This window comes from Calonectris borealis, chromosome 8 (assembly GCF_964195595.1).
Source record: "Calonectris borealis chromosome 8, bCalBor7.hap1.2, whole genome shotgun sequence".
NCBI lineage: Eukaryota > Metazoa > Chordata > Aves > Procellariiformes > Procellariidae > Calonectris > Calonectris borealis.
This window is the reverse complement of record NC_134319.1, coordinates 16560811-16574077: the sequence shown is the minus strand read 5'-3', so window position 1 is coordinate 16574077 and position 13267 is coordinate 16560811. Positions and strand designations below refer to the sequence as shown.

The 13267-nt window shown below is 43.3% G+C and overlaps 1 protein-coding gene across 1 annotated transcript; it reads left to right on the top strand.

The window, feature by feature from the left end:
* The first annotated feature begins 972 nt into the window (after positions 1-972).
* On the top strand, positions 973-11253 carry LOC142085206 (uricase-like). Its single transcript, XM_075156996.1, is given in 8 exon segments — positions 973-999; positions 3327-3590; positions 4371-4487; positions 4600-4678; positions 8059-8245; positions 8736-8859; positions 9280-9363; positions 10356-11253. Coding segments are annotated over 8 exon segments (1020 nt in total). The 3' UTR covers positions 10494-11253.
* The last annotated feature ends 2014 nt before the right edge of the window (positions 11254-13267 follow it).

The following is a 13267-nucleotide window of genomic DNA, read 5'->3' as shown; positions in this document are numbered from 1 at the left end:
TGTGAGGAAATGCTTTCAACCAGCCCAGCCTGGTCTGTCTTTTCTTCTTGCTCTCGGGAATTGCGACGTGCACGGAGAGGGTAATAAAACACACAACACGCCAAGAATGTGACAGCTGTTTCCATTTTCTGTTAGGGACTTCTGCCTGCTTACAAAGCAACCTTCCCGCCCCTCATGGAAGAATTGCTTTGATACTCGCCGCTTCCACTCTGCCTCGGAGCAGCAAGTTCCTGTGCCCCTGCGTGCATGATGGGGGGCAGCCCTGGATGTGTTAGAAACCACGGAAGCGCCTGAGAATGGTCACGTAGGAATTAGGGTTTCTTCCCCCCAAAAGGTGGCAGGATCAACAGCCCAGCTGCAGTGCATCTACACCAATGCACACAGCATGGGCAACGAACAGGAGGAGCTGGAAGCCATTGTGCAGCAGGAAAACTATGATATAGTTGCCATCACAGAAACGTGGTGGGATGACCGGCACAAGCAGAGTGCTGCAATGGATGGCTGTAAACTCTTTAGAAGGGATAGGCAAGGAAGGAGAGGTGGTGGGCTAGCCCTGTACATTAGGGAGTGTTTTGATTGTCTAGAGCTTAATGATGGTAATGATAGTGTTGTTTATGGGTAAGAATCAGGGGGAAGGCCAACAAGGAGAATATCATGGTGGGAGTCTGTTATAGACCACCCAACCAGGATGAAAAGGCAGACAAAATATGCTATAAGCAGCTGGGAGAAGTCTCACAGTCGCTAGCTCTTATTCTCGTGGGGGACTTCAACTTACCAGATGTCTGCTGGAAATACAATACAGCAGAGAGGAAACTGTCTAGGAGGCTCCTGGAGCGTGTGGAAGATAACTTCCTGACACAGCTGGTGAGGGAGCCAGCGAGGGAAGGCGCCCCATTGGACCTGTTTGTGAACAGAGAAGGACTTGTGGGTGATGTGATGGTTGGAGGTCGTCTTGGGCATAGCGATCACAAAATGATAGAGTTTTCGATTCTTGGAGAGGTAAGGAGGGGGATCAGCAGAGCTGGTACTTTGGACTTCCGGAGGGGAAACTTTGGCCTGCTTAGGAGACCGGTTGACAGCGTCCCTTGGGAGGCAGTCCTGAAGGGCAAAGGAGTCCAGGAAGGCTGGACATTCTTCAAGAAGGAAATCTTAAAGGTGCAGGAGCAGGCCATCCCTATGTGCCGAAAGATGAGCCAGCGGGGAAGAAGATCAGCCTGGCTGAACAGAGGGCTTTGGCTGGAAAAGGAGAGTTTATGACCTTTGGAAGAAGGGGCAAGCAACTCAGGTGGGCTACAAAGATGTCATGAGGTTATGCAGGAAGAAAATTAGAAGGGCCAAAGCTCAACTAGAACTTGGCTAGACTAGAATCTGGCTACTGCCATAAAAGACAATAAAAAATGTTTCTATAAACACATTAGCAACAACAGGAGGGCTAAGGAGAACCTCCGTTCCTTATTGGATGTGGGGGGAAATATAGTGACAAAGGAAATATAGTGATAGAGGAAAAGGCTGAGGTACTTAATGCCTTCTTTGCCTCAGTCTTTAATAGTAGGACCAGTTGTTCTCTGGGTACCCAGCCCCCTGAGCTGGAAGACAGGGACGGGGAGCAGAATGAAGCCCCCATGATCCAAGGGGAACTGATTAGCAATCTCCTACACCACTCAGTCACACACAAATCTATGGGGCCGGATGGGATCCACGCGAGGGTACTGAGGGAGGTGGTGGAAGTGCTCACCAAGCCACTTTCCATCCTTTATCAGCAGTCCTAGCTAACTGGGGAGGTCCCAGTTGACTGGAAGTTAGCAAATGTGACGCCCATCTATAAGAAGGGCTGGAAGGACGATCTAGGCAACTACAGGCCTACCAGTCTGACCTTGGTGCTGGGGAAGGTTATTGAGCAGATCATCTTGAGTGCCATCACGCGGCACATACAGGACAACCAGGGGATCAGGCCCACTCAGCTTGGGTTTATGAAAGGCAGGTTCTGCTTGACCAACCTGATCTCCTTCTATGACAAGGTGACCCGCTTAGTGGATGAGGGAAAGGCTGTGGATGTGGTCTCCCTGGACTTTACTAAAGCCTTTGACACCATTTCCCACAGCATTCTCCTGGAGAAACTGGCTTGGACGGGCGTACTGTTCACCAGGTAAAAAACTGGCTGGACGGCTGAGCCCAGAGAGTTGCGGTGAATGGAATTAAATCCAGTTGGCGGCCGGTCACGAGCGGTGTTCCCCAGGGCTCAGTACTGGGGCCGGTCCTGTTCAATATCTTTATCAATGATCTGGACGAGGGGATCGAGTGCTCCCTCAGTAAGTTTGCAGACGACACCAAGCTGGGCGGGAGTGTTGATCTGCTGGAGGGTAGGAAGGCTCTGCAGAGGGACCTGGACAGGCTGGATCGATGGGCCGAGGCCAGCTGTATGAGGTTCAACAAGGCCAAGTGCCGGGTCCTGCACTTGGGTCACAACAACCCCAGGCAACGGGGGAAGGCTTGGGCTTGGGGAAGAGTGGCTGGAAAGCTGCCCAGAGGAGAAGGACCTGGGGGTGCTGGTTGACAGCTGGCTGAACATGAGCCAGCAGTGTGCCCAGGTGGCCAAGAAGGCCAATGGCATCCTGGCCTGTATCAGAAATAGTGTGGCCAGCAGGAGTAGGGAAGTGATTGTGCCCCTGTACTCGGCACTGGTGAGGCTGCACCTCGAATACTGTGTTCAGTTTTGGGCCCCTCACTACAAGAAGGACATGGAGGTGCTGGAGCGTGTCCAGAGGAGGGCAACGAAGCTGGTGAAGGGTCTGGAGTACAAGTCTTATGAGGAGCGGCTGAGGGAACTGGGATTGTTTAGTCTGGAGACTAGGAGGCTCAGGGGAGACCTCATCGTGCTCTACAACTACCTGAAAGGAGGTTGTAGCGAGGTGGGTGTTGCTCTCTTCTCCCAAGCGATAGGACAAGAGGAAATGGCCTCAAGTTGTGTCAGGGGAGGTTTAGACTGGACATTAGGAAGAATTTCTTCACCAAAAGGGTTATCAAGCATTGGCAAAGGCTGCCCAGGGAAGTGGTGGAGTCACCATCCCTGGAACTATTTAAAAGACGTGTAGATGTGGTGCTTAGGGACATGGTGGACTTGGCAGTGCTAGGTTGACGGTTGGACTTGATGACCTTAAAGGTCTTTTCCAACCTAAACGATTCTATGATTCTATTCTATCTTCCTAAAGCATTTTTTCTTCCCATCAGGACTTCGCAACTTATAATGGAAATATTTTCATCACAGGTAACCACAGGAATAAAAGCCATAAACATTGTTTATGTTTCATTGACTGAGCATAACTCAGGCTTCCACTAAGTTCCTTTACAACTGTCATGTATTTTCTCTATAGATCAAGGATGTAGACGTCCTCAACTGCGAATATGGCAAGAACACAATTAAGTTCCTTCGCCTTCATAGGGAAGGGAAGAAGCACTTCGTTAAAGAAGTGGAAGTGTGCACACATCTCCGGCTGACTTCTGCTCAGGAGTACCTGGACGGAAACAACTCTCTTGTGATACCTACCGACACCATGAAGAATATTGTCCTTGTGTTGGCCAAAAAAAATGGGGTATTTTTTATTTTTTAACTAGCCTTGCTGTTTTTTATTACTTCATTTGGAAGTGTTTGTTATACTCCCTTTTTATTTTCAAAATGCATCAAAAGAATCTCTCCCCCCATCGCCATGTCAGATCGGCACTAACGTCACCTTCAGTGATTTGGGAGAGAATTTTTCCTCCTCCAGTGCTTATCCTGCAGAATCCTCCTTAGTTTTCCAAAGCCTTTTTTTCTCACAGAGCTAGCAGTATTTTTCGTCGATTTGTCTTATAAAATCCATCTTTTTTTTAATTTAATAGCACATAATACTGCATTATTCCTATATAGCACTTTTAAACAGAAGATGTCAAAGTATGTGAGACTTCTCTTAATTCTGTTAACTGTGCCCTTACCTCCCTCAATTGCGTCTATCGTAATGACAATCTGTAGCGCAAATTCTCTCTCAGTAATGAAATCCCATCTTTAGCCTGTAAAGCTTAATCAGAATATCGCTATGATTATTTCAGCATTATATCCTCAAAGCGTAAGGCTTCTGTAGCAGTTTCTCTCAGTCCGAGGACTGCAGCTCGCTATACCACAGAACGGGAGATTTTTGACGTGACTCTCTAGCTGCTATTTGCAGCGTATGCTGCAAGCTGATCAAATGACTAAGCACAGTGCGCAAAACCAGAATTGAGAGAAATCTGTATTTTTAACAACATTGATCCTTCCCAAGTATTTACAACAAGCAGAACAATCTACTTTTGTACACGAGGTAATTGCTTCTTTCTAATAATACTCTTTGCTGTCTTAGATCCCAACTTTAGAGCAATTTGCTATAGATATCTGCAAACACTTCATGACAACATTTTGCCAAGTGGCGTACGTCAAAACCTACGTTCAAGAAGTACCATGGCAACGTCTACACGAGGTATCTAAAATACTAATACATTCAGTTTGTTTATGTCACACTCTTAGTTCCTGTTTTCAAGTTAAGCCGTTATTTACTGCACTTTTACTTACATGTCTGCTCTAAATTGCAGAATGGCGTTCCCCACATCCACTCGTTTATATGCGTCCCTGATGGGATCCGCTTTTGTGAAGCTGAGCAGTGCCGAAATGGTGAGAAAAGAATTTGCAACTTCCCCTACTTCTCTGTAAATATTTCCACCGATGAGAGATGAGGATGGCTTTAGAGATGATGGAAGGTGTTACAGGCTTACAGCATAGCCAAACCTCTCCAGAGGTCTAAAACAAAGAATATTTTATGGTCTAATTTTGCACTCCTTGAACTGAGACATGGCTGAAGAACTAATGTAGTTAGTTCACATTTGTATGTATACCCTGAACATATACTGGTTACAACAGCACATACAACAGAACTGCTATATATTGTCACAGGATTTAATAGCCGCCTGAGAACAGTCTGCTCGCTTTTTTACATTATATTATATTCTGTAGTCTCACTATTATCATTACCCTATAGAGAATATATCATGAAACCACACTGCTCTTGGCCAATTGCCTAGTTTGCAGTTATTTTCAAAACCCTGTCAGCATGCCTTGGTTTTATTTCTAAGAAAGATGCAATTTCATTGCTGCAAGTCAGGCTGGCTTGAACATCGTGAGCATTCAGGTCTATGCGCAAACAATTTTTCACATGAAAATACTTCAGAGTGTGCTTACTATTTTTGCACACCACGTGTAAACAAAGCACCGTTTGGCTTTGTGATACTTAAAAGACATAGGCTTTCAAGCTCAACTGTCTGTCCGTAAATTTGCATTCCAAAGGGAGTGTAAAAATTATCTCTTCTTGCTATGACTCACAACAAGAGCGTAAATTCAATCTCACTGTGTTGGTGTTTCATTTAACCCATCTCTCAGACTACTGGGAACTTAGCTGAGACCACTACATTATTTCACACAGTGGGTTTAGAGGTTTTAGGCATTAGTTCTGTATCTATCTATTACTTTCCCAATGTAACTTAGAACTACTTCCCATCCTGCCCTCTCTCCCTATTTTTCTAATGTGTCAGTGTTAGAACCAGTGGCAGAACCAGTTTCACTTGCGGAAAGGCTCATTTGAGCATTGTCCCTGTGTTCCTGCTGAAAGCAAAGAGAGAGCCTGTACAAGTCTCCAGTGCCTCTTGGCCTAATCTTTTCTAATGTTCCTAGTGATGTGAACTACTGCTGTATTTTTGGCAGCCTCAATAGTATTGAGGTTTCTGGAAAACGTTAAGAAACAAACCTGAATCAAAAAAATTAAAGAAAAAGAGTTTATGCTTTCTTGAAAAGCCGCTGCTCTTAACGTATAGATTGAATTAAATTTTTCATCACCTTGAAAATTCAGCATGAAATCTTGCAATTTCAGGTTCTACAGAAACAAAAAGCCTTTAAGGCTTACTGAAGAAACTGCCTTTCCTTCTTAGTCTTCCCTTCATGTAGCCCTTCAGCTGTTTCTTTAGGATTCCCTGCCTGGGTGAACAATAACAAAGAGAAGATTTTCAAATCCCTTTTATTTTTCTTATAAGAGAACCTTCTCTATCTTTAGCATCCTCCTATGCACCTATCAGCCAGACACAGAAATTTATTTCTCAGTTAATCCTATCTTTTAACACTTTTCTCATCATTAAAAGAAACCTAGTGAGGCTTAATAGAATTATAGGTGCTTTTTTTGCCATTATATCGGCTGATAAAAGGCTCAGAGTTTTCTGGAAACTGAAAACATCATAAGTAACTTAACAGAGTCAACATCTGACAGCTGAAGACAGCACAAGCACAAAACATACTGAAATCACAGCACGGGCTGTTCACCTCCACAACTTTGCCCAGGCGTTATATTCTTCAGTGCGAGTTTCAGGTCGATTGCTACACAGCCAGCCTTTCAGTAAATCATTCATTGCAAGGAGCCCTCCCAAAAAAGGCTATGTATTTGAATATGACATAAATATATCTCCAGATATAAATATATCTGAGCTCTGATTTCAGTAGTTTCTGTCTTGTTTCTTACCTTTCTGCTAACATCAGTGCGCAGAAAATAATTTTTAAAAGTAGCTAGGCTTGCAACAGGAGCACACGAGTGAGTCCTGGGGAGACCGCTTCACAATAGTTCACTGATAATATCTGCATTACATTAATACCTGTGTATTACAGTCTTATACCCAAGCAATTAATTCATCAAGATCTGAACAAACCCCAGAATATACTGCCCAAGGACAGTCTCTTCTTTAGATTTTTTTTTAAAGCTTCAGTAAATAACAGGGGGGTGTAGCCAAAATTATAGATACACCTCTTTGGACTCTTTCAAAAACAATAGTGAATGTAAACAAGAGAAGAAATAGATAAAATGCAGTTTTGATAATTTCCAGTGACAGAGCATTTTAAAAAAACCCAAACCTCTAAACAATCATGTCATTTTAAAACATCCATTGCAGTGGTATTATTTACAGTGTAAATTCTTGCAAAGACACGGTTTAAAGACAGTCTGTCAGTCGTCCCAGTCAAAGGCAGGATTACTATGCACCAGGAGTATTCAAGGATTAATTTTGAAGTAGCTAGTGTGAGCACCAAGAGCAGCACAGGAACAGCAGCATGGGCTTCACCCTCTGACTATCTGTACCGGCTCTGGATAAGCCTGCGTGCCATGAAGTTTCTCTTTTCTGAATCTGCTTTTCCGGCAGCTCTGGTCAGTGAAATTTTCAGTTATCAGTTTGGTGTGCTCTAAATGACTGACCACTTGAAATTGTTTAGCTGCCATGCAAAAGGTTTGTCAGAAGAAAAAGTTCAGGACACAACTGTTTGGTCTTTAGAAGATGACAATCCACCCATGCAGCAGTCATCTACAATAGCACTTTTTATAAGCGGTGGCTAAGAGCAAGAACACTGTCAGTTTGAACCTGTGGGTGGCATCTGTATCAGTGCCAGTTCCTGCTAATTAGCTGAACTGCAAGGATTTGCATTGGCTCCTCGCCCTCTCGTTCTTATGGATGCAAAACTCACAGCAGGCTGGGTATGGAAAGCAAATTTCTGACTGAGGCTCCAAGTCTGTACAGAGAGTTTCTACGCTTGTCTACATTGTTAGAAAAGGCTCACCTCACCCCTCCTGTACTCCGCAGCCCTAGTAGCCTGTTTCATTTCCCTCTAGAGCAATTAGTAGTCCCTGAACTGACATCAGTGAGAGCCAACCCGATGCATGTCCCAGCTCCAAGGAGGTGAGGTAAAGGGTGTCCTTACCTCTCCTTGACTGCAGGTCACTTGATGCGATTCTCTGCTTTCTAGATTGAGCTCTGATTTCAGTAGTTTGTCTTGTTTCTTACCTTTCTGCTAACACCAGTGCGCAGAAAATAATTTTTAAAAGTAGCTAGGCTTGCAACAGAAGCACACGAGTGAGTCCTGGAGAGACCGCTTCATGGCTCTGGAGCTGTCAGTGCAAGTGTGCTCCAGAGGTTTCTTTCTCTCTGCCTGAAAAGGAGCTGATACTGTCTTGTATTTTTGGATCACAGGTCCTCTGGTTGTTTTTGCTGGAATTAAAGATCTGAAACTTATGAAGACAACACAGTCTGGATTCGAAGGCTTCTATAAGAATGAACACACCACACTTCCTGAAAGGAATGACAGGATTTTATGTGGAGAGCTCTTCTGCAAATGGTCATACGGCGAATGCAGAGATTTTGACTTTGATTGCATATGGTATACATCAAATGAAATAATATTTATTACCTAATCTATGATCCCAAAGTCCCTCTATACAATACAGCAGGTGTAAGGGCCAGATCTACAGTTGCTGTGCACCAGCTACTCTCACAGATCTCAGTGGCATCGCTAAGCCCTTGGTACCAGGGGGGAGAGGCACGCCTTGGGGGGTAATCCTCTCTCTGATGGCATCAGTGGACAGTATTTAAATAGACAGTTCAGTGTTCAGTACAGAACACTTTAGGAGAACAAACTAACAACTAATTTGTTAGATACTTTTAGCAAAACACCTATTTGTGAATTATAGAGCTGGGGGGGGAATTTGGAGGTGACAAGACAAAGAAATTGTTCTTCCATGAAATCCCATGTGCTATGTATTTGTCAGAAAAGACAGAGAAAATAAAAAAAACCAAACCACAGTAGAACATTATGGATCTAGACAGAGACAGCTGATACAAGGTTTTGTAAGAACTTGTGTTACCTCTAGGAACAAAATCCGTGAATGTATCCTTGAAGCCTTTTCTGGGCCACCTGACTGTGGGGAATATTCACCCTCTTACCAGAAGACTGTCAACAGTATCCAGATGCTTGTCCTTTCCAAAGTGTCACAGGTATCTTCTTTCCTCCTGTCGATGTTTTACTTAAACAATAATGAATGTTAATCGGACAACTGAGAAGACCAAAATGAGCCTATTATTTCCTCTGACAGTTCTAAGTAAGACTGGAAACTGTTTGGTGGTACAGCTAGATGGTCTGAAAAAAAAATGAACACACTGAGAAGTTCATATGCTGCTCCCCGGCTGTGAACATAATGGGGGAGAATATCACTCAGTGCTTGGCAGGACGTGAGTAAAAGTGAAATGGGCGCTACAACATTGTCTACACGTTCAATAGATTGCATTTTATCAGCTGCATATATAGGGGGTTGGGGGGGGTTGCATTGCTTTTCTTTACAGTGAATGAAAAGATTGCCAGGCTGTTGGCTGAGAAGGTGCTCCAATTCATTGTCTCATCTGTTTTCACGGTTTCAGGTACAGGTCATAGAAGTCATCTTGAACAACACTTTTTATAATGTCGTAGACATGAAGAATCTAGGCTTGACCAATGACAAAGAAGTAAGTAAATGCTCCAAACACAACTTGCCTGGACTCTTTAGAAATACTCAGCCTTAAGGCATAGCAGCAGTTCTGCATAGAACAGAGTTAAAGGGAGCAAACTTTCTCCTCCAGCCTCAGTGAAAGCTCCACCTTGCCTCTAAAAGAGATTTACACTGATTGCAGAAGAAGGGTGATTGCCGCCTTGTGTTGTTGATAAAAGCTAAAGCAGCACAGTGGAATGCTTTGGAGATCGAAGGGATCTGTAACAGAGAGTACCTCTGAAAAATCATTTGTTTTCTCCACTGAATTTGGCTTTTAGTGATAATGTCAACCTGTGCAGTTTTAACCAAGCAGAATGTGTCATGGCATCCTTTCACATAGCCAGGTAGTGTGAAAAGCTAGTCCACTATGGCTCTTCTTTCTGCTCCATTGGCAGCACCCCTGAGGCCAGGGAGCATCCTTGGTGCAGTGGGGTTACAAGCAGGTTAGCTAGGCCATAGGCTAACTCTAGGTGACAGAAGACCAGCACTCTAAGGGACCAGTGAAGGGATGTTTCTGTAGCCATTAGGAACCAAAGCAGATTGGTCCAACAGTGGACAAGGTATAAGCCTGGGATCAGGGATGAGATATATTTGCTCCTCCCTCCACAGCTGCCCTAGCTGACAGCCAGGTCCAGCTGAAAGTCTGTTATCCTCACAGAGGATCCTGACAGAGAGAAACTGGGTTATTCCATTTTGCATCAACAGTTTATAGTCTGCTTATGCTCTAGTCTCCCTCCCTAAGTCTCGTGATTCTGCTGCCGTCCTATCCCACCTTTGGCCTCTTTCAGGTGGATATTATAGATCCGCTTTGACTTCAGATAACAGCAAAATCTACCATTGATATTCATATGGGAAGGGAAGGGCCTGGGCATGATTTTGAGAGAGGTGAATAGCTGCAGTTTCTGCTGTAACGGCAGTGGCACTCCCTGTCTCAGAAATGACCTCTGTGTTTGTGCTTATCCCCCTCAGGTTCTGGTTCCAGTGGAAACTCCCTATGGCTCCTGCGCTTGCACGCTTGGCAGGAAGAAGTTCTTAGAAGCACAAGGCAACATGCTAAAAGATGAGAGGCAAAGTCAGTTTGGACTGGCAGCTGCCCAGGGAAACTAAACCTCTTGGCTACACTCACACCTTCCTGATAAACTTAACAGTATGGCTTTCCTATCAACGTATATTCCTTATTGGCCTCTTCCATTGCTGACTACTTTTCCCTCTATGAACTCCTGAGGTTGGGATTTCTGAAGGACCCTCAGGAATTCAGAAATCAAAGTCTGTCCCTGAATCTCAGTGTGATTTGCAGATTGAAATCCCCTACGCTCTTTTGAAAATCCCAGCTAGAAACATTATAGTCAATTAATTTTTAAAGTAGCTATTCCCAGACCTCTTAATGAAACAATTAATTCGATAATGTCTGTAACAATCTTTTGACACATTAATGTTTGTTCAGTAAAATGAATATACAGGCACGAAACCAGATGTTTCATTGACGTAACTTGTCGTGACCCCTTGATGCCACACTGATCTACAGAGCTGAGGTTCTGACCCAGTAACTGAACAGGGAATCAGGCAGACACCAATTTCTTTGCGAAGTAAATGAAAAAAGAAAAAAAAAAAGTATTATATCTCCTTTGCAGTGTGAATAGTTACAGCTGTTGACTAATTTCTCTGCATGTATTCTGACTGCATGGCTGCTGCTGCTACTCATCAGACTATACAGTTACTATATAATTACTTTTATATTAACCACTGAGGTGTTTGAGGTTTTGGGCTATCTCTGTAGGTTTAATTAAATAGTTTTCTTTAGTCTAATAATCTCATCATGACTTCTGAGCAGGTGGGAGTCAACCTAAGTAACCCTATTACTTTTGGGAGGGGCAGGGAGAAAGCTAGACACACAGACAATGCATATCTTTCTTTAGTTACCCCAGGTGATAGCTTTGAAATAGAGATAAAACTATACAGCCAACAGTTCTCATCTTGCAAACTGCGGCTACCACATTTGCAACAGAAATCCTGCTCAACTTCTGACAACTTCTAACCACTGCTCTCATTTTCTCTGGGCATCATTTTCACAGACTCCATGCGACAGAGTGCAAATCCAATGGGTACTTCTGCAAACTGCAATTTGGTTGCCTTTGTGCCTTCCCAATTTAGGCAGACCTGCAGCATTCCTTTGGGTACAATCATTAAATTCATAGGCACCGAAAATGAGGAACATGTCCTGCACTGTGTGACATTTTGAGGTGCTTTGCAAGATAGGAACCTGCCTTGGTGAGCAGGACATAACAGATGCAAAGGGAAGACACTGTTCACAAGCCTGAGATAGCTCCTAAAAAACAACAGGACAAATGATACCACAGAGTCAGCCTGTCCCAGATACGCTGTTCTCTGGTCAGTAGCCAATTCTGAAAGTTTTATTTACAACACTTTTAGCTTTTGCCAGGGACATTCTTTCTTACCTTGTTAGATTGTGTTGTATTGTACTTGTGGGCTTATGTCTTGCTATTTCTGCTATTTTTAGGTGCTTGTAATATATTAATGTATCTTTTAAGGGCAAATAAAGAGCAACATCAAAAAACAAATGTGTATTTGACTGTTTACCAAATAAGAAATTAAACCATTCATTACTTATATATAAATGCAAACATTGTAAGTAAAAGAAATATGTTTTAGCTCAGCCAATTTTACCTCAAAAAGCGACCAGTCTTGTTCCAAATGACAGTTCACTATCAACTGTTAAAAATAGATGAAAAAGGATCTTACTGAACATTTCAATATTTACTTCTTTCTAAACAAGGCAGATCTTCACAACCCACTTCCTTTCTACCTCATGAGAAATTCATTGCATTAAGCAGAAGGTTTCCTATTGTTACTACTTGCGCTTCATTTGTGGGCTTGTAAGGTAGTAGTGGACTAATCTTCACGGCAGAATGAGGACACAAAGCAGCAATCAGTTGTTTATTTAGACTTTCCTGTGGCAACAAGCACACATGTACACTCATGAAGTTTCTAGAAACCTCCACAGACACGCAGTCATTCAGCAAGTCTTTAAGGGCATCTCGGCACAGCTCCATCCAGCACTGCAAACACGAGTCACTTACGTGGGCAGACTGCTTCTAAAGAAAGTACTTAGGCAATTGGAAGAAGCCCAGATTTTCCATATGGCAATTAGATTCAGATAACAATGGCATAAATCGTTCCTGAAAATGGGACTTAGCCAGACTTACTTGGGCCTGAAACCTGACCAAATTCCCATTGGCTTCATTAGATTCAATCTCCACGATGGACTTGCATTATTTTAATTGAGACAGATTTTTTTTTCAGTTCCTGTACTGAGGAGCTGTTCAAGTTGCTTACTGTGTTTTACTCAGAGGCAGCTGTGATGCTTTGCTGATGAAATCCCACTTGACGAAAATGACCAGCAGCTAGCAGACTGTAAAATTGCTATTTAAAATACATCTTCTTGCTGATAACATGGACCTCGCTGGTCCTGGGCTATATCCCAGTAGTTTGTAGGGCCTGGAGCCTCCTACCAAGAAACAGGGTATTTCAGGTGCACAAACATCTTACTATGATTTTAGCATCCAATTCTTTCACATCCTGTTTCTGTTCAATTCTGATAGCTGCCCAGGACAGTCCAACCGCAATCCTCCTCAGCTGCTGATCACGCTCCACGTGCAACCAACCTCACATAGATAAAATGCATTAGCTAAACTCATTAGCCAGTATCTAAAACAGAGATGAAATGTCACCTTCAGGGTCAGTACAAGTGATCTGTCTTCACTGGCTGTATTATTCTATATATATTCAGGCTACCTGCTTTCCAACACACATTTAAACCTGTCAGTTTTTATTTACTATTACAGCTACATTTTTTCTTCTTT